The 21338-nt window shown below is 46.1% G+C and overlaps 1 protein-coding gene across 1 annotated transcript in view; it reads right to left on the bottom strand.

Annotated features, from left to right (window-relative positions):
* HIP1R (huntingtin interacting protein 1 related) overlaps positions 1 to 21338 on the bottom strand; it is a 541423-nt gene that overhangs the window by 359675 nt on the left and 160410 nt on the right. Inside the window, exon 2 of the mRNA XM_069619635.1 lies at positions 6810 to 6873. Within this exon, the coding sequence (XP_069475736.1) occupies positions 6810 to 6873 (64 nt within the window). The remainder of the gene's footprint in view (positions 1 to 6809; positions 6874 to 21338) is intronic.

The following is a 21338-nucleotide window of genomic DNA, read 5'->3' as shown; positions in this document are numbered from 1 at the left end:
TTCATAACGTCTTATTATGTTGATTAAAACTTAATCTGTTTTATATAACATTTTACGTTTTCAAACTATACGTCGGCGCTATGGTATTATGTAATGGTATTATGTATTTTAAAAAGGAATTATTGTCGTTTGTCTACTTTTATTGATGTTTGTAAAGGTTTTCTTTGTAAACCATATACAAATAATGAATAAAAAGAAAAAAAAGTTGTTTTTTAACACTATCCAGCACTACCTAAGGAAAGGGTAAGGATTAGACAGTGTTGACTGTCAGAGTATGCAAAAACGAGCCAGTGTCCAGCTGCTAAATAGCATTAGCTCTGCTGCAGTCCGATCAAGCTCTTTCCGGCCAGACCTAAACACAAGGAGATCGCTTTCTTTGAGTTCAGAGTTATTTTGGGGATTATCAATAGTAGACACTTGTGGGTCATTGGCTGGAATGTCTCGGGGCACAGCATTTATGACTGGAATTACTATTTCTACTGTGGCTCATGATGCAGCCAGCGTTTGTGAAGCAAATACTGACAATCTGCTACTCTCTACAAATGGTGCAGATTCCAGCAAGAACCTTTATTGCGTTCATGGCATGATGGACATGAATATATTCATCAGGGGATTGGTGTTTTGCTTCCGCAAATCTCGTGAAAAATGCTGTCGGGGACATTCAGAAAAACACAACTGCAGGACCATTGAAAGGTGCATTTTACAACGTGTAACAATACAATCAGGTCACTCCCACTTAATGCCATAAGCCAACATGCCATGTCTCCTAGTCCCTTCAAACGTGAAATGATAGAACTGCCGAGATGCATTTGTAAATGGCCTGTGCACTTTAAACACGCCATGAATACGTGTTTTTTAGACTTCGAAATGATGCATAGATTGGACTTACTTGTATTCCAAATAGATTGGTGCCTAAATGGGCTTTTCACGAGCTTGTTTTAAGTGAATCCCACGACAAGGTCATTTAAATTCACATTGCATTCGAGAGCAGGGGCCTTTGGAGGCACAGGGTGCCATGGGGTAGCCACCTGCCCACAACCAGACCTCATATACTTCATCAAAGACAACTATTAGGTTGGATTGCATCAATAGCATCGCATGGTTAAGGCTTGCATTGGAAAATATATAAAAATAGGGGAAAATAGAATGTAAATACATTTCCATGGTCCCCAAGTACTTTACCACCATAGGATGGTCATGGGACTGGAGTCTGGCTTTCTCCTTAACAAAAGAAATGAAAGGAATGTGCCTGCACTTGCGCTTCACCCTTGTGGCACTCTGGCTGGCCATTAGGTACATCTGTGCATGACTAATTAAAGGCTCTAGCATCAGGAGGGCCCAGTCAGCTGTTTAAGTGAATAATTGAACTGAAATTAAACTTCCACATGCAGAACCATCTCATCGTCACTCTAAATTACATAATCATGCAGAATACATTTTTCAATGCAACTCTGCAATCAATTGTTCCATTAAGAGTATGAAAGTTTTGAAATCAGGCAGGAAGGCGTGCCCACGAAAGAGAATACAAATGACATACTACGTGTTCATTGTTAATGAAATATCATTTTAGTAACTGTTATCTAATGTGCTACAATGGCATGATGCAAGCTTGCTCTGCAATTTTGAAAATGCTTGTTTTAATGATGGGAAAAGGTAGAATCAGAGTTACGGCAGAAAATATTAATGCAAGCCCAAATTGTACCAAACCGCCCCTGAGTCACAGAGCTAAAATGTTTTAGAAGTATCACGTAAGGGGGTGTATTCACTGGACGTGTCAACCTGTTAAGAGAACAAATTGGAAGATTGAATCAATCAAAATTGAGGTCAATGGGACAGTGAGGGCAATGAAGACCATGTACTAGTCAAAGCGCACAGAAACTAGAGAGAGCGCTGGGATACTCGAAGTCTGAAGCCTGGGGACCCCCCTGTCCGAATGCACGTGTGCTGAAGTGGGACAATATCTTGAGTCAAGAGGACTTGCCAGGGGATTCTTCAATAGGAAGCCTGAAGCAGACTTTGCTTAAAGTAGAATGGATTCCATGAAACGGGTTGGAAGCAGAGACTGGTGGGCCTAGCTGACTAGGGGGCGTTGCCCGGAAGCCATAAGAGGCTCAAAGGTTTTGCCGCTTAAATTAAAGACCAAGCAGTGGGTATAAAAGCCCTGATGCAATTAGATAGAAGTCCACAAGAATACATTAAAAAGTATGCCACTGGAAAAGAAGGGGTGGAACTGAAAGAGAGGCTACTGGGGAAGAAACATACCTTTCTTTCAATCAATAATGAAGCTAAAAAGGGGACAGACGGTGCAGTGTCTTAACTATAGTCAAGTAAAATAAACCCTGCGTTTTCACAAGTGTAGTCCGAGACGGAGGTTGTGGATCGTTGTACAAACCTCCATAGCTTTACATTGGATTATTAAATTATGAACTGTGAAGGCCATAGACATTTTAAAGCCCATATCGTTTTAGTGGGTATAAAGGGAGTTTTGCTGGGTCACCTCCATTCTCTAGAAAATTAGGCTATTTAAAATAACCATTCAAATATCTCTAATGATATTGTGTAGCAGGGGAGAGGGCCCTGAATTGGATGAGCTCAATCTGTGCTGTGGAATTGGGGGTTGGTTCTTGTCCTTTCAGACAATCCTAACTATGTTTCTATGTGGTGTAAATGAACCAATTGTTATGTGTGCTCTAAAATTGAAAGCACTGCTCCCATAAACTCAAGCCTACATATTTTTAACACAACTCACCATAATTTGGATTGTACATACAACATACCCACAGCCCCCAAAAACAGACATGACAATGCTCTACACATGTTGAAAATATGTTTTGAAGCTTAATGGATATGTGGTGCTGTGTTTTTTTGTGAAACCTTTCTCTGATAGCAACGCCTATCGACAATGGAGGAAATAAAGTTTTTATAAGTAATCTGCCAATAAACAAAGATAAAGTGAATTAAATAGCCTAATATTCTGAAAATCTAGAAATTGATCTCTGTGTGAAACTGCAAGATCTGTACAGGCAGGTACAAATTTGATTTTTGTAGACAAGCTGTCTGTCATTGTGACTTCCCTTGCATAAGGCTGGGGGGGGGGGGGTACGTTTGGTTTGCGATATCTATTTAAATAAAATATAACATTGACAATAAATACAGCCTGTTACTTGTGCCAAAAGTGTGGGGTGGTATTGTTGCAATAGGTGCTGTTAGATCATGGGGTGCTGCCTCGGTAGAACTCAAGCTTGTATCCGCAGAATATCCGACAGTTAAATGTGCATCTAGGTTTCCAAATGCTTTTTGGGGGTGGGGGGATATTTGTGGCGCAGCAGAAAAATAAAGGAGCTGCCGATTGTGATGCTTCAGGGATTTAGAAAGGTCCATAATGAGATGCGGCTCATGACCCTAAATACCCAACATGGTTATGAACCGGTTCTCTGCCTGTAAAGCGTCAAGCCGATTATATGTTGGGGTGATTCTTGATGATGGCTAAGCACTAAGGGGCATGCTTTCAGGGGAGAACACGCGCTCTAAAAATGACGATGAAACTTTATGTATTTGAGAAAATGTGCTTTAGCATTCAGCTCTGGGCCCCAATTGTTAGATATGGTCGTAAATGTCTTTAGTTCTTAAGTTAAGCCCGCCCAGGCTTCGATTGAAGGGGCTGCTCACTGGATACACGTTCTCAATCAGCCACCACAGGTGTCTTCACAACTCCTAGTATTTTAGTAAGACGACACCAGGCAGCACCCCCATTCTAAAAATGGCTCCAGCGCCGCTGCTGAGCTTGTATCTATTGTCCGGGCACCTGTTGGCTGTTTGACGAACACCCGCCTTCATGATCCATTTGATCCTTGTGGCCAAGAGTACTCTGCTGAGAAACCAGTTCTAAAGCAGGTGCCACCATTCCATGATGGCACCCACAAAAAATAGTGCTTTGAAAGTTGATGTCATGGATTGGGAGACTAGTTATGTTATCTTTAAAACCATTATAATGCAGCAGAAAGTGAACAAACCACATCAATGTACAGCGTTGGGGCTAAAAGTGAGTCTAGAGGGGTGGAGCCTCGCGTTCACAGTGTGCAGTGGCAACCAAGATGGTAGTAGCCCTTCCCCCGCTTCCTCCTGCACTAAACCGAGAAGATGCGGGCTGCGGAGTCGTCGAATGCAAGGGGCGATCGTCAAGATGTCTCAGTGCTTATAGAGAGTGACGCCTGAGGGAGGAGGCAGAGTGTGAGAGTGGCGAGTGCTCCACTCACTGCTCACTAATAAAAAAAGAGAAGCCCCACCCTTGCTGTTGCGCCTTTCCCAGAGGCTTGCAACAGACTACAGTGTGTACCAGAATAACCTGGGCCAGCTCGTAGGACACTGGTCATGGCAGCGAACACGCCATGGGTGAGGTTTTGCTGCGCCCTCTGCTGTTCAGGGAATGGCGCGGCTGTCGAGTGCACAGGGCTGGCATGCTCTGGGTTCCTACTGTGATGGACAGGAGGATTGCACAATGAGGGAGACACTTCTTTAATCCATGCTCACGGTTCCAGAGGGACAATGAAGGTTGAGGCCCGGTCTCGGGCGACTGATCTTGCAAATGATTTCAAGGATGTTAGGGCACCAATTTTAGCACTCCAGTAATCAGCCTCTATGAGGGTCGCTTCTGGGCACTTGGGTGGCAGCTTAAAAGCTCAGAAGAAGGTGTGATGGGGTTGGAGGGTCAGGTGGAAACCCTGATTGGAAAAGTGGATCAGATGGGGACCCAGCTTCCAGACATGGGGGATATTCATGAGAGAAACGCATCCACTGCGGTGCTCCTCAATAAGAAGCTAGCGGTGGTCAGAAAATGTCAAAAGGAGCGACCGCCAATGTTGGTTTTCTGGAGATTGAGGTTTTGGGCAAGACCATCAAAAATGTGCGCAAGCTGAGGTGGGCCACCGAGTTAACAGGGAGGCAAGGGAATTTAAGGGGGCGTATCGCCTTTCCTCACACAAATCATCTTGTTTGTCAGCAAATACTGGAGTGACAGTGGTAGAAGTGCTGAGGGGCACAGATGCTTCTTCAGACTATGAGTGCAACTGATTTCTTCCCTTTCCTGAGATGATGTGAAGGCATCGACTTTTCCAGATCTGGGACACAACCTACCTGCCATGTTATGCGAACCGTCAGGGTTTACGGTTCTTTTTCACAAAAGTTACACTTTTGTGGATCCAGCGGCTGAGGCTTCCTGCAGAACATTAGTGTTGATCATAAGATTACGGTTTCAGGTCATCCCCCCTCTCATCCCCCAAACCACCCTCCCTCAGCCCCCACGCCTCCCTCCCTACCCAAGACTCCACAAACCAAACATACAACACACACACACACACACACACACACACACACTTACCCGGTCTCCCTCGCCGGCGCTTCTGGGTCCTAGCGTGCCAGTCAGTACCTGCACACACTCGTGTGCGGCAGGGGCGTGACAGTTTGATTTAGAAAGACCACTCCGTGCGTTCATGGACGGTCTTTCTAAATCGTTTTTTTTATATTAGTTTTAAAAGAGGTCTCTTGACCCAACACCAAAGGGACATACTCACCATGTCGGACAGAGCAAAGTTTCACTAGAACAGCTGTGCACTCCGTTTGCCATTTGGGAATGTGATATGTTGGAAGCTTAGTAGATCTAGAGACGGTTATCCAGCTACTTCCACAATCAGGGGGACCTTTTCATAATTTGGAAAACTGTTCCATATGCAGGTTGTTGGTTTTGCATTCCATAGAAGTGGTTCCCTCCTTGTATACTTCTGTAACCCATTTTCTTCTTTTGTTCCAGCTCTTTCGGTTCTGCAGATTTCCCTCCCTCTATACTTGGTTTTCTGGAATTTTGTTTCTGCCTGGGTATTTCTGTGCCCGCTCTTTCCTTTTCTCTAGAAGTCTTTACTGCTTATGCTTCCAATTCCTTCTAGGCAATTGGGAAAAATCTTTTAAGTGCTTTTGTACTCTAATGGGGGAAGGCACTTTTATTTAGAAAATGGTGGACTGCTAGGAGGAGATTGGTAACATTGTGTACTTTCCGATGTCAACTGCTAATAAAAAGACCTTAAAAAAGAAAGCACTTGTGTATAGGCGCGCTATAAATGCCATATCATATATCAATCTTTCAATAAATCCCCCTCGAGACACAGTTCCACCAACAGCATCAATGTGTAAGCAGCGTGGAAACAAAAGAACCCTAAAAGCATCATTCTGAGACCATCTCCCTCTTGCAGACAGTCCCACTCAGCCCTAGTGATAAGTGGCATACCAACCTCTTTTACCCGCTGAAAATAAGCAAATACTTCAAAACAAGAAAAATGGGGAGTAAAAACACTCCCAACAAAAAAAGAAGAGACACACAGGAAGCGGCCCTTCTGCTTAGACCACACACCCCGCGGGATACCCTTGGATCAGTGGCTCACTTCTATTACAACTGCCTGATATGAAGAAAAAAACTGCATATTTAATGTGCATGAATAACTACTAGGTGCAAAGAAATATGACAAAACATTTTTTAGTTCAAAAATGTTTACTCACTTATAAAATACACCACGGGGAAAGGGATTTCTTCATTTTCCCAAAACATAAGGGCACTAAATACTCCCACTTCAAAATCTTATCTAGAGCGCTGTTTCGAGTCGCTCCTGTAAAATGGCTGCTGCGACACAGCTTTCTCCGGGGAGCACTCATTATGCATGGCCGGGATACTGACTGATACCAGGGCTCCTTCCTAATATACAGCTGCATGAGCTCTGGCAGTGAGGAAAGATCACTCTAGCAGGACCAAAAAAAAAGGATACGGCGCGCATGCTTCTCCTTGAGTGGTGCTTCCTGGGCGTTGATGGCTTTGCTGATGCTGATAGACTGCAAAGGAAGAAAGGAAAGCGGTCAGAGGCATTGCTTTCATAAAATTGGCTGATATGTGTAGCGAACAATCTACTCAAAGGTGTTGGAATGCTGTTCAATACAAAAATGTAAATACAAAGATTCTATTTTGTTACAACGAGCATTACATCACAGTAACTAATAACGTCACAGAACAAAATAAATAAACAAAAGAAAATAACAGCCAGCCCTGCCTTACTAACCAAAGCATCACACCCCAGAACCTGCCCACTGCCAAATAGCTGTCAAAACATCCTCTCAAGTGCAATCTGAGTCTGAAACGACTATTTATGAATGGTATTTGGCATTAGCATGACATCACAGCTCGGAGGCTCTCCTGGGGGGGGCGGGGGAGGGCAAGAACGCCCCATATAGGAGAGAGATGCAGGGCCACCTCATGACAAGGGGGTGAAGAAAGAAATGTGAATGCTACATGGAATAAACCCCGAGATAGAAATATTGGCAGGATAGCCACGAATCTCCAAGACTAATGGACACTCTAATGCAGAATGTCTAGCACATGAGCAATGAATCAACAGACACCTATACACTCGAAGGCCTATGGGCACTATTCTACAGGCAAATACCAATAGAAGCCGATGACTGGGGTAGATTAGACAAGCCAAGGCCAACCGGCACCATTAAACAGTCAAAGAACAACAGCCACCATTCGAGATACAGACCAAAAGACATCAGCAGACAGGCAAAGACTAAAAGCCAGCATTAGCCAAGCAAAGACCAAAAGACGGCAGCAGACAAGCAAAGACCAAAAGACGGCAGCAAACAAGCAAAGACCAAAAGACGGCAGCAGACAAGCAAAGACCAAAAGACGGCAGCAGACAAGCAAAGACCAAAAGACGGCAGCAGACAAGCAAAGACCAAAAGACAGCAGCAGACAAGCAAAGGCCAAAAGCCAGCAGCAGACAAGCAAAGGCCAAAAGCCAGCAGCAGCCAAGCAAAGGCCAAAAGCCAGCAGCAGGCAAGCAAAGGCCAAAAGCCAGCAGCAGGCAAGCAAAGGCCAGAAGCCAGCATTAGCCAAGCAAAGACCAGAAGTCAGCAGCTAACCAGCAAAGACCAAAAGCCAGCAGCTAACAAGCAAAGACCAAAAGCCAGCGGCAGACAAGCAAAGACCAAAAGCCAGCGGCAGACAAGCAAAGACCAAAAGCCAGCGGCAGACAAGCAAAGACCAAAAGCCAGCGGCAGACAAGCAAAGACCAAAAGCCAGCGGCAGACAAGCAAAGACCAAAAGCCAGCGGCAGACAAGCAAAGACCAAAAGCCAGCGGCAGACAAGCAAAGACCAAAAGCCAGCGGCAGACAAGCAAAGACCAAAAGCCAGCGGCAGACAAGCAAAGACCAAAAGGCAGCGGCAGACAAGCAAAGACCAAAAGGCAGCAGCAGACAAGCAAAGACCAAAAGGCAGCAGCAGACAAGCAAAGACCAAAAGGCAGCAGCAGACAAGCAAAAACCAAAAGGCAGCAGCAGACAAGCAAAGACCAAAATCCAGAATTAGCCAGGCAAAGAAAAAGACAAAAAGGCCAAACTATTAGACACTAAAAGATCAACAAACACAGAAAGGCCAGTAAACACTGTTAGGCATACAAACCTCCTTGAAAACAAAAGACCAAGAGACAATTAGATGTGCATGAACTGACATACATTACAACATACACAACTAACAAACATTAGATGTGCAAAGACTAGCTGGTATTAGACAAGCAAAAACTAAGGTATATTGGATACTGTTCAAAGGATGCTATTTAATAGTTCATTTGATAATTCTCGACACTGTATACCACTGATCCCAACTAAATACGTAAAGGTTGATAAATAATTAGATCTGCATTCTCCCGCCAATACTGTGATCAAAGTGTGGGTTGGTATGCAGAGAACAACCACTATTAGATAATGAGAAACAATGAAAGCCATAAGACTCGAGTGAAACTGTCAAGTAACAGGCTTAAAAACGAAAACACAATGAGCGATGGACATGATCCGACACTCAAAGATGAACACCATCAAATATTCACTCACAACCAATGCCCACCATTAGAAACCCATAGACTAACCACCACTACCAGGCAACCTCAGGCAATAAGACACTAAAGCAGCTTACCAGCATCTTATACATGTGCCAGCCCCAAATTCACCTCCCTAAACCAAAGCTTGTGGAAATGCGAGCAATGCTGCAAAAGAGGCAGTAAAGTGCATGCCCAGGTTAACAAACAAAAAACAAACGAGGTTCTATACAAGTGTTGCGCAAGCAAGTACATGAATGCTCCGTCTCTTCAGATGGAAATAAACAGAGCATGCACAATAAGGAATGCACACATTTGTGATGTGTATATCTCCATCGCTGCAACAGTTTGGGACCACGATAAAATACACCTTACACGTCTTGGCCAGATAACTCGGTGAATTATGCACTAGCGGTTATAATTTGCGCTCACTCTGCAGGTGATGGGGTCTAATTCCAAACGGCCCAACTCTGCCTTTCCTCTTTCTAAGGTAGAAGTGTTTGCTATTAATAGGCCAATATTAACACCCGCTATATAGAGCACTATGCCATGGTAAAACCTGTGATACTAAGTGCTACAGCAAAAACAAGTTACTATACTGTAGGTTTATGAAAGGCCATAAAGGTTCCAGTGCTGTCCAGACAAGTGGTCGACTGTAAATTGGTCGAAAGACAAATGGTTGACGTAATTTGGTCGAAAACCAAATGGTCGAATTTTTTTTAATTTATATATGTATTTTTTTGGTTTTCGTTTACGGAAAAAAAAGGGTTTTTTAGAAAAAAAAAAAGGGGGTTGGGGACCCCCCCAAAAAAAAAAAAAAAGGGGTGAAAATAAAAAAAAAAATATCTCGACCATTTGGCTTTCGACCAAATTGGTTCGACCATTTGTCCAGTTGACCAAATTATTTCGACCAAATGTCTGGCAACCGTTCCAGTTGTACAAACATTGTTCTACAGAGGTGCACAGTTGACAAAACCTCCAAAAACCCTTTAAAAACATTTAAAAAATAAAAAATGTAAAAAATCAGCCTACCACACGGAGGAAGGCCCACATTTTGCATAAAAAAAAAACAAAGTTCTCAAGTCAACGTTTGAATTATCGGCCTTGGTGGGACCCAATCTCCCAGTATCTGGCTGCCAAGGATGGCATGTGCCAGACGGGTACATTTATATTGCACATCACAAGACGCTATGGAATATGGACTGGCATAGCGCACACTTTCCATTGGATTGGGCTTTGTAGCACTGAGCTGGAGGACTGCTTCGCTTAATTGTTTAACCAGCACCACAATACGCTCTCCAAGGGCGATGGGGACCCTTGGAGGAGTGCTAGTTAAAAGGAACGTGACCCGACATTAAGGTTTAGAGCACATAGCGAAGCAGGGACTAGGGTACAGAGGTAGGTGGAGATTGTGGGGGGGGGGCGGTTTGAGGATAGGGTACAAACATACAGTGTAAACAAAATCATCATGTTAGGTCCTTTAAAATCCCTCGACCAAGATCACGATGAAAGGTGACAGCTCAATTGGATGACAAACTCCCTTCTTGACTCAATTAGTTGACCCTGTACACAACCCCATCACCATTAGGCCACGGTTCTCTTAAGAACTTCCAATTTCGGCTAATAAAACAGTCTTAATTCAGGTATGAAAACCAATCCCTTTACATTAACCAGGCTAGTCTCTTGGTTCAGAAACGGGGTCAGGACAGCAGCAGTATTTCAGCGGTGCTTCTGCAGGTGCTGGCGGTGATGCAGGCATCTTTGGTCGTCTTCTTCGGAGCATATGTTGCCAGTGGTCAACTTAGCCTTCAGTCCCAGAAGTCTCACCTTTTATGCAGGGAACCATTCATTCAGTCCTATGGACCTGTCCATCACCTGGGGGTGGCTGTCCTTGCAGGACAGCCAGCAGTCCAGTTCAAACTGGTTCCAGCCAGGCATACATTCAGATTAAGGCCGTAGAGGTTTTGGGCTCCCCCTCACTTCCTGCCTTAGCAGGCACACTGGAGCCTTGGCGGGCTTCACAAAGGGATCCTACCAAAGGCAAAACTCTAAGAGAACCCACCCCCACCTGGAATGGTAGAAAAAGGGCCAAGAAGGAACAAACAAAACATGGAAATAAAAGAAGACTGGAGCCATTTTGGGAATGTGTCACCCATGGGTGCTGTACTGCAGCTGTGGAAACAGCCTGTGAGTAACTAACTAAACAAATGGCAAAAAGATATCCACTGCCACCAACCATTTAAGTTTCTCTGTTACTGTAACTATAAAAGTTACAAGAGCAGTGGGAAAGGAGTTACAATGTACGCCTCAGCACTCCACATAAGGTGGTGTGTGTTGATCCCACAAAAGAAAGATTAGTAAAATAAAACCAATCTTACTATCCTGGAGAACAGTAGTTATCATAGAAAAATAATATTCATTAAAAAGGGAAGCCCAAAGGACTCACCTGCAACACTGCACAAAGGGTGCTTTGTGGTGCAACCATCTATTACAGATGCCTGTAGTGAAGTGTAATACATGGGGGAACGCATGACCCCGTTAAAGTAAAAAGAATCACAGTAGCATAAAACAGGGTCCCACTTGGAGCAAAAAGGACGAGTGAGTGGTAAAGTCCCACTCACTCGGGAGAACAGATAAAAATGATCCCACAGCCCAGCCGATGTGCTGCAGTGTCTTTCGGGTTGAGTGAAATTGGCACACAAAATGAAAATTTGAAAATTCTCCCCAACACTGGTCTAGGGCAGGAATCCAAAAGAGAAACAGTTTCAAATGTTCAGGACCTTTAGAAGATGAGACACAGTTAGAAAATGTTCCTTTGGGGGTGAACATGGTTCCAGAAGTCTTTCAAATGGATTTGCAGTCAAGTAAAGTCCTTTTCTGAGCTTCGAGAGCAGCTTTTTCAACCGATGTTTAAAAAGCAATGAAATGGAATATAAATCAAAGTTCTTCACAAACTTTATAATGGAGAAGATGGGGGAACCAGTAAGTATTGAGACTACTGATTGCCCTTACTCTGATTTTCCATACGGACTTGGCAGGTGGAATGGGGGTCACTGGAGGTAGTTTTTCCCCACCATTGGATCCAGTAGAAGATGCCCAGGAGCTGCAGTGCTAGGAAGTTTCTGGTTGAGTCCACGAGCGGAGTGCAACTCTTTCTGGTGAAGAAACGCAGCAGGCACCAATGCAGGACTCTTCAGGACACTCTACCAGACGGAGGAAGGCCGGTTCCAGCAGTTACCACACACTGGCGACAACAGGCATCTCGCCAGTCGCAAACAATGAAAAACCTTCCAGAACAGGACCAGTCGATGCTGGGATGATGAAACTTGGCAATACGGCGGTGTGTTGGACTTGCTGGAGACCACCTAAATTATGTGCAAAAATGCGGAATGGTAGCCCAAATGGAGTTTGTCAGTCCACGGGGCGCAGGGACACTTCTGAAGGCTACGGGCTGCAGAATCGTGAGCAGGCGTTGAGACTGGATGGACCCACCAGTTCAAAGGTTCGAAGCACCAGCAAGGGTCTTCTGAGGTCAAGTAGTCCAGCAGGGCTTCACCAGGACAGCAGCAAGAATGCTTGCTGGGCCTCAACCGGATTTGTCTGCAAGTCTTTAGTCATCTGCCCAGTTACACAGGATACATGGCTCCTCTTCTGATCTGCTGGAATGGCTGCATGGGTCCTTATCCTAAATTCTGGCGAGTGATCAAACTCAGCCCTCCAATAGAAAGGACCTGCACCACTCATGCACAACAGCAGTGGTCCTATTGGGGACCACTGTGGGGCTCGTTCATGCATGTACACTAGACTCAGTTTCACCTGTTGTTGGATTGGGACCATACAATCCCAGCCCACTTCCTGGGTCCATGCACACATGGTTTTAGGGGATTTTTCAAAAGTTACTGCCTATTGCTGAACTTAGGAAAGCCCACCTTGGTGAACAGGGTTACAATCCTTAGGTTTGGCCAAGGTTTGAGAGCAATGGACAAACAGCCAGGCTTAGTCTAAGGAGGGAGGAGAGCTGTAGAAGGTACACAGAGCACACCTTGGTTCAAGGAAACACTTACAGGCTGTGAAGTTACATAAAAATAAGTATTTATTTATAGAAACTACTCCACACTGTTATACTTCTAAGTTTAGCTAAGTAGTGTGACGAATCCAGAGGTATTGTCACTGCTTTAGATGGGGGCGCCCCTTCCCATGAGGCCAGGGAGGTGAGTTTGCGACCCGATAGTTCAACTGGGGGGGATAATCAGTGGGAGGATCTCATGGGAAGGTATGACCCCATTGGGAGTAGTGACTATCCCCGGAGAAGGGTGGATCCCTTTGACCCTCCCACTTTCCCTCACAACCCCTCTAATTCCATACTACCCAATGTCCTCATGTGTTTCTGTAGTATGTCTGATGAGGACGACGCCAAGAGTAATAAAGATCACTTATCAGAGTTACCCCTGTAACTCATCAAACAATCTACCCAATGTCCTCATGTGTTTCTGTAGTATGTCTGATGAGGACGACGCCAAGAGTAATAAAGATCACTTATCAGAGTTACCCCTGTAACTCATCAAACAATCTAATTCTTCTTGGGACTTACAAGATCTTCAGAAGAGGGGCCAAGGTCATGTTTCGTGCCACCAGCTCTGGTCCTTGATGCCCTGGAGTTGATGGTTTGAGCACTTCTCCGGCCGGTCTCTATTGCTGGTGCAAGTTCTTCAGGAAGTTCTTCAGGATTGAGAAAGCAGAAGAACTCTATGCAGGGCCCTTCTCAGCACAGGACTGGATGCAGGAAAGCAGTCATGGACAACAGCCACTGATGCACAGCGACACATGGGGACCCACTTTTTGCGGCCAAACTTTGCCTCCTAACTCTGGTCCTTTTTATGTAGGAGCCACAAAATTAAATTGAGCAGGGACGTGTCCTGTAGCACAAGCTATTTCCCCCAAAGTTCTGAGCCTCAAAGCGGATCAGCAGTGTCTGCAGCAGAGTAGCTCAAATTCAGAGCTGGCCAGCCACTGGGGGTTCCAGGAGCACTTCTGATCGCTCTTCTTTGCTGTGAGGAATTCGACCATTTGCACGGGGAGTGTGCACTCGCCTGGACTGTTTTGATATTTTTTTAAAGAAATGGAATGTTGGGAGATAAACGTCTGGGAAATGTGTGGGGTTAATCCGCACACATTTCCCAATGCTCACTGCATAACAAACGCATATCAAGTGCACTCTGTGGGACACAGCCTACCGGCGCAGTCCTCCTGTCATGTTCACCTGGAATGCGACGACCACAGGTACATCAAAGCATCTCAAGAAGGGGGAAGGCAACACCTTCCTCCTGCCATGGCCAGCCTAATTAAAATATCAAAGGCTCCATGGATCCGCCCTCTCTATTGTCTAAGTTCTGCTGGTGGCAGCGCATACTGGTGAGAGTTAATTGAAACAGGCCTGCGATAGGCCTGATCGGAGAACTGACAAAAGGGGACAGGAAACCCAAACACCTCTGATATATAATGTGTCAACTTGAATCTAGCTCCCACCCCTCTGTATGAAGGGCAGTGAATGGCATGTCTGGGACAACTGTTTACAGTAGGCAACCGCTGCAGGGAGACTCCCTTTCAGATGGAAGTAGTATCTGATTTGATGGAGACAAAAAGTCTGTTCTCGACACAAACATCATGGGAGACCTGCGCTTTGATCAGCAGTCACAGAGAGCTCAATTAACCAGAGACACTTTGATCCACAACAGACAGGAAGATGAGTGGGCCTTGGGAGTACATGTTGCCACACCTTACCTTTCCTGTGCAAAGCACTCCGGTTAGGACCTCACGCATAAGAGAAGATTGTTGGTGGGGACCCAGGATTTGTTCTTTAAGGTAGGCTAAGCCTTCACCAATCACTGGGGCCAATTTGGCTTTAAAAGAGTGCCAAGTCCCTCACTTACTAGATCATCCGACAATTTCAAAAGGAGCAAGGACTCCTCATTTGGACCCTGGCTAAAGGTACAGTCTGCCTTACAGCTTCGGCCAGTGAAAAAGTCCATGATTTCCAAGAGGGAAGCAAAAACCCTCCCCTAAACATCTCTCAGTGAACAGAGGGAGATATCGGGCTCATAGGACCCGTCCAGCAGCTCCAGAACCGGTACCAGCCAGCACACAGGGTGCCCCGCTACGTTCTGCCAGTAAGCTTCCTAAGTGGGAAGTACCAGAGAGTCTCTGAACAAGGGACAAAGCCGTTGCCTGCAAACACTCTCCTCCACCTTAAAGGATGACACGAGCCCTGCTAAGAAGCTAGGAGTGGCACAACAAGCATCAACTAGCGTCCATCTTGTAAGGACATTTTGGAGGCAGTCGAGACTTCGAAACGCGACCGGCTGCACCACCGACTGTTGTCACGCTGCAGTCACTAAAGCCATCTGAAAACCTCGACCAGCATTCCAGATCCACCAACCAGCCCAGTGACGATTCTTGACCCTGAGCCGCTGTGTAGGGTAGCCTGCAGCCGTCCATCCAGCCTCGCTTGCCGAACTGCCTGCCGCCTGATACCAGCAACTGTCTCCAGTCTCGAACTCTGTCGCAGTAGGTGCAAAGTGTCCTGGAACTGACTCAAGGCTGTTGGGCATCTAGAGCATCTCAAGCACCAGCTACATTGTGGTTCTGTCCCCCTGGTCCTTCTCCGAAGGGCCATAGTGACATTTACGACCCCTTGCTCCCTTGGTACTGAAACCAAATAACCTTGAACAGTTAAGACCGATTGCTTTACTGACTAGCCTCCTGTCAGTATCTAGAGTACATCCCTTTCCTTCATGAAACTGTCTGTCCTCTGCGTTCCTTTACAGGGTGGGTTGCATTTTGTAGTGTGCTAGAACCGTCTGTTGTAATAATAAGAAAGTCGGTTTTTTTATACAACCTTGACTGGACAGTCCCTTTTATCATTGGGTAATAATTGTATATTTGCTGTGTTGCAACTTACCAACGATCCACAACCTTGCAGAGATAAGCCTGCCATTCCGTCCACGTTACCAAAATTCGACAAGGAAGTTTTTAAGTTACTTGTGTTTCCAATCTGTTCGGATCCCTTCTGGTGTACTAGAGGTGTGGGGCTGATTGATGGTTTAGAAACAGATATTCATCCCTCGACCACTGGTGCCCCGAAAGTTGATTTGTCACATTTGCAGCACACCGTGCTGACGTCGAGGGTGATTGTTCCCACCACCCCAACGGCCGAAGCTCCTTTACAGGACTTCTGGAGATTACTAGACAGACATGACTCTTGCAGGACAGCAGCAGAAGTTGGCCACGAGGCCTTCTTCCAACGAGTCTCCGGTTTCTTCATTTGTCTGGCAGCTAGACAGGATACTTGGCTCCTTCAGGCTAATCCAGGATCTCTATGGGGCATGGCTGTAGAAGGACGAATCCTATCCAAAGTCAGGTGAGAGCTCAGACCCAGCCCTCCAATGGCAAGATCTGCCCCACTCATGCACACCAACAGTGGTCAAATCAAGAACCACTGGGGGTCTCATGCAAACATGCACACCAGACATTCAGGCACCAGCTGTCAGATCAGCATTCTCTTACCTAGCCATAAAATGTTGGAACTTCCTCCCTAGAGAAATACGAACCATGAAGAACCATCTAAAATTCAGAAAACTTATAAAACCCTGTCTCTTCAACTCCGAACAGGACAAAAACCAATGAACACACGCCCCATGAAAAATAACACAAAACTCAAGAGGACTAGGGAGTGGGCTGGACCAGAGTGAGGTGGAGGAAAGTAGAAAGGCGTCTGAACGGGAAGGAAGCCCAGGTGTACCCGTCCCCATAGAGGGTGAAACTGGAAACAGAGGAGAGAAACTGGCCTAATGTAATTGAACCGCAGATAGAGGGCCTTAGACGAAAAAGCAGCAAGAGGTGTCCTGAACTAATGGGCCGCGGGGCACAGGAGTGCCTTGGACTTGGGCGTCTTATCACTTGCTGATGTGTCTGAGATCTGGGTATCACTTCTTTTGCTGTTGAGCCCCAAATTTAGCCGATCATCCTATAAGGAGGACTAGGGAGTAAGATAGACCTGAGTGGTGTTCAGAAACGAAGAGAGACGTCCAAATGGGAGGGAGAGTTGGGTACACAAAGGCCACTGGAGGAACCCGTGGGGGTGACGGCTGTTGCGCACCAGGGTGCTCCAAGAGGGAAAGGATAGGGGCAGCACTTGGTCTGAACACTTGGGGTGGAAAGGTAGCACCACTGAATAGCCCATTGAGGACCCACTGATCTGCACGCACTCAACATAGGAGTGGTGAGTGTAGCTCACCAGAATATATGACGGCGATGGGACACAGGCCACAGTCAATTAAAACAGTGGAGGTAAAATAAGGTTCATCCACTAACCCACCCTACTGAAAAAAAAAAAAAAAAAAACACACCCTTCTCCATACACATCTCAAACGCTGAACTAAAAACACAACCACATCTCTACAGCACAACTGCACGTACTTCACCAGACTGCAACGACGAAACAAACCACCCACAGCACACGACTACCAAACGAAAAACACACCTTACGGGTCAGCGAAGGGTGTAAACTGAACTGAAGCTGGCAACAGCACATCACAGCTCCCTTGTTATCTCTCCCACCCAATCCTACTAATTTACAGCCCCCTTCCCCTCTTGGCCTTCCAGATCCGCCAGAGCACCAGGGGTCCATGCAGGTGGTAACAGTGCACAGTATAAGAACCTTTAACATAACATATTTAAGATGTGTCTGACTTTTTTCTACATGTCCGATTATGCCATAAAGACTCAAAACGCTCTGATCTGGAATGATTTCACCTCACAATCAAGCCAGGGGCTACAGAAACAGGCCTAACGTTTTCTGTTGGCAGCTACACACATACACAGCCCTTTGCACACAAACCCGACTGGTCACATATATTTGGATCATCGTCAGCACACCTCCAGGGGCTACAGAAACAGGCCTAACGTTTTCTGTTGGCAGCTACACACATACACAGCCCTTTGCACACAAACCCGACTGGTCACCTGTATTTGGATCATCGTCAGCACACCTTGTCACGCCACGCCTGAAGAACCGGTTTCACTTTTGAAAGCCAATAGCAGCATGTTTTTCATGGTAAACAATGGGAACCAATGGGGCGGCGCCTCCACGTCGGCAGCAGACGGCCGAGCGGCGGGCACGCAGCACGGTCACCTCACCCGTCAGACTGCACGAAGAGACACAAAAAAAAGAACATGCCCAACCAGGCTTTGTCGGTTACATTACGGGGAACCACCTCCAAGATTAGAGTATTGGCCGCTAAAATGGCCGGCTCCTCCATACAGCGCAGCTAGGAAGCTAAGGCAGGCCGGGGGCTCGTGGGAAAAACAGAAGGGAGGAGGCAAGAAGTACAGAGGAAAAGGGAAGGCAAGAATGCAGGACAACGAGAAAGATAAAAGAAGAGTAGGAATTAAAGGAAAGAGTAATCAAAAAGGAGGGAGACATTAAATCTTAGAAAACGAAGGAGGAAAACAAATGAATAAAAAAACAAAACAAAAAAGATTAAATAATGATAGATTTTTTTTAACGCCCATTGGAGATTACCAAGTAGGTTTTACACGTGTAATCCACTACCGGAATCGATGACTCAAAAGACGGTGGTGGTGGGTGGGGGGGGGGGGGGGGGGGAGAGTCCGGATTGCTCCCAGGGCTGCAGCAAACTCGTCACCATGTGCTTTCTGCCTGGAGAAGGATTGGAAAGTGGCAGGGCTTCAAATGGGATACGAAATTGAAAGGGGGCGGGGGCGGTGACCTAAAGGACGTGCAGGAGACGTGTGTATATGAGTGGCAAGGTTGTACACACAAACATGCATAATGAAGGCATACTGCCTCCTTCCAATGTGTGGAACCAGGTGCTTGCTATAGTGCGATCTGGCAAAGCAGGTGTTGGACATGATAAATTGCTGTATTACCCAAATTAGCAATAAATAAACACAAGCCCATACACCTGTATGGGTTCAGAAAACATAGGCCTGCACACATACATAGACACACACTGAATTTTATGGATATGCATGCAACCATATTTAACAACACACACTTAATATCACTTTTTCTAATTGCTTTGTAGCTGGTTTCTGCCTCTACTAAACTATTGTAACATGGCCTTAAACTACCCAGTTACTGGAACTCCTTGGACCCCCCCGCTGGCTGTCTGCTGTGCATGCACTTAGGGGGCAGCCAATAGGAGGACAGCTAGCACGGCAATCAATGGCCCCTGGTAGCAGTGCTTAAGGCCCCTTTTGATGTTACAACTCCTCCCTCCTTAAAGTTGCACCAACGTTCATGGAGCCCAAAGGCATCCATCATCCCCCCCCGCTGCCCCAAAAGCGCAGATGCCTGCTGTCCCGTTTTACCAGGCACACAGGCGCGTCCCAGCATACGTCTGCCAGGTGCTCCCAGTGGCGGACAGAGCCCCAGCAGGGATCCGGGTCAAGGACGATATTTGGAGACTGCCGGGGCTCTGCCCCGCCAAGCCCCCGCCCACTTAAAGCAATGGAAGGTGGCGGTTAAAACGCAAGGGATCCAGACGCTGGGTGAGGTGTCCCAGCCCGGGAGAAGAGGCCTTTGGGAACTATTCTATCCAATCAGCTTCTTTCAACCAACCTCACGACACCACCCACTCTCGGTTCTCTCTCAAACACTGCTCATAGCCAGGCAGAGCCTGTGGTTTGCACATAAGGGACCATGTACAACCATTGACGGTGGGGCCTCCACTTTAAGAAGAGCCCAGGCCCCCTCTATGCGAGGCAAGAATAGCCCGGACACTTTCTTGTTGTGCATGGGCCTGAACGTTGGGAATTTGCACAAGTGTTGACTAAAAGGTGCTGCAGTACACCAGCCAGCATGCCCAATGGGCCATGCAAGGCCGGGGATTCCAAGAGCCCGTTGGCCATGCCCAGTGGGCACCCTAAGTATATTAGCAAATATAAAAAAATAAAGATATGTTTTATTTCCAGCCTAAAAGCTCATAAATTCACCAGTTGGAGTTCCCAAACAGAATACGGTCATGACACCACAAGTTAAATGCGCATCCAAGATCCCCCTTAGAATCCTTACACAGCTTAGCAAACCTGTAAGTATACATTTAGGACCAAGCCCTCCAAGCGCTGATTTGATGAGCTACAAGATTTCGTTATCAACATTCGAAATGCCATTTTATCCATTCCCTCTGGATTCAATATTGGTCAAGAGTAACGTTCAGCGTCAACCCCTATGCCAGGCACCAGGGTTTCCTTTTTACCCAGTTAAGCTTGAAGTTATTTGCACGATAATACAATTGCTCAAACCGACCACTTGTCCCCACACCTCTCCACGATGATTAAATCCCATCTGGACATCTTAGCCAACAACATTGTCAAAGCCATCTTTTGAAGAGGATCTCTCTGCTTGCCTCACACCTCCTGTGAATAAACCCTCCCTCATTCATTTTCTGCCTCCCAGCGACAGACTGATCTTTAAATGTCCTTTCGTGTTGAAGATTCTAGACAAGCTCACCTTCCCACAACTTTTAGACTATTGGGAGGATTTCCAGCTCCTAGGTGATTGCCAATCGCACTTCAGGCCTAACCAGAGCATAGAAACCACTTTGTTGGATGTAAAGACTACTCTTCTTCAACCAATTGAAGTGGATAGGTCAGGAATAGTAATTTTGCTCAATATTAATTTAGCTCAACCGGTCGGCAGCATTCGACACGATTGATCATCAAATCATGTTGGTCGGACTCTCTGTGGACATAAAAACCAGACACCGTGGCCATCAACCAGTTTCCTTCCTTCCTCCAAAATAGAATCCCGTAGGTCAAGCTAGAGGATTATGAATCTAACCCCATTGGTCAAGCTAGAGGACTATGAATCTGACCCCATAGGCCAGAAGTGCGGTGTTGGACAAGATTCCTGCCTTTCACCTACTGGGTTTAGTGCACACCTTAATCACCTTCACAACCCGTGAGCCAGGTCTGGCATTGTGTTGGCAAATCATGCAGAAGACACTTCCCGACAAATACACTATCCTCAGGGCTGACAGACCGAACGCTCGCGGAGGAGGTGTAGCCATTATATTTAAATCCTCACTCGATATCAGATCAGTTACCTCCATTCCACTTAAGACATGCGAGCACCTCACCATCAAAATACAAACCACCCCACACAGTACTATCACCTTGGAACTAATATATAGACCCCCAGGTCCCACAGTTACCTTTGAGGAAGACATCACAGCCCTCATAACCGAGAACTCCAAGCCTCACTCCCAAAACATCACCTTAGGCGATTTCAACTTGGGGTACAACGACCCCAGCGACACGCCGGCGTCCTCCCTTGCTACTGCCCTTTCTGAACATGACTTTACTCAACTCATTACTCGACCAACTCATCAGAAAGGCAGAACCAT

Source organism: Ambystoma mexicanum, chromosome 10, assembly GCF_040938575.1.
Source record: "Ambystoma mexicanum isolate Mex_15411 chromosome 10, UKY_AmexF1_1, whole genome shotgun sequence".
NCBI lineage: Eukaryota > Metazoa > Chordata > Amphibia > Caudata > Ambystomatidae > Ambystoma > Ambystoma mexicanum.
Note: the sequence above shows the minus strand (reverse complement) of the source record. Positions and strands in the feature narration are given on the sequence as shown.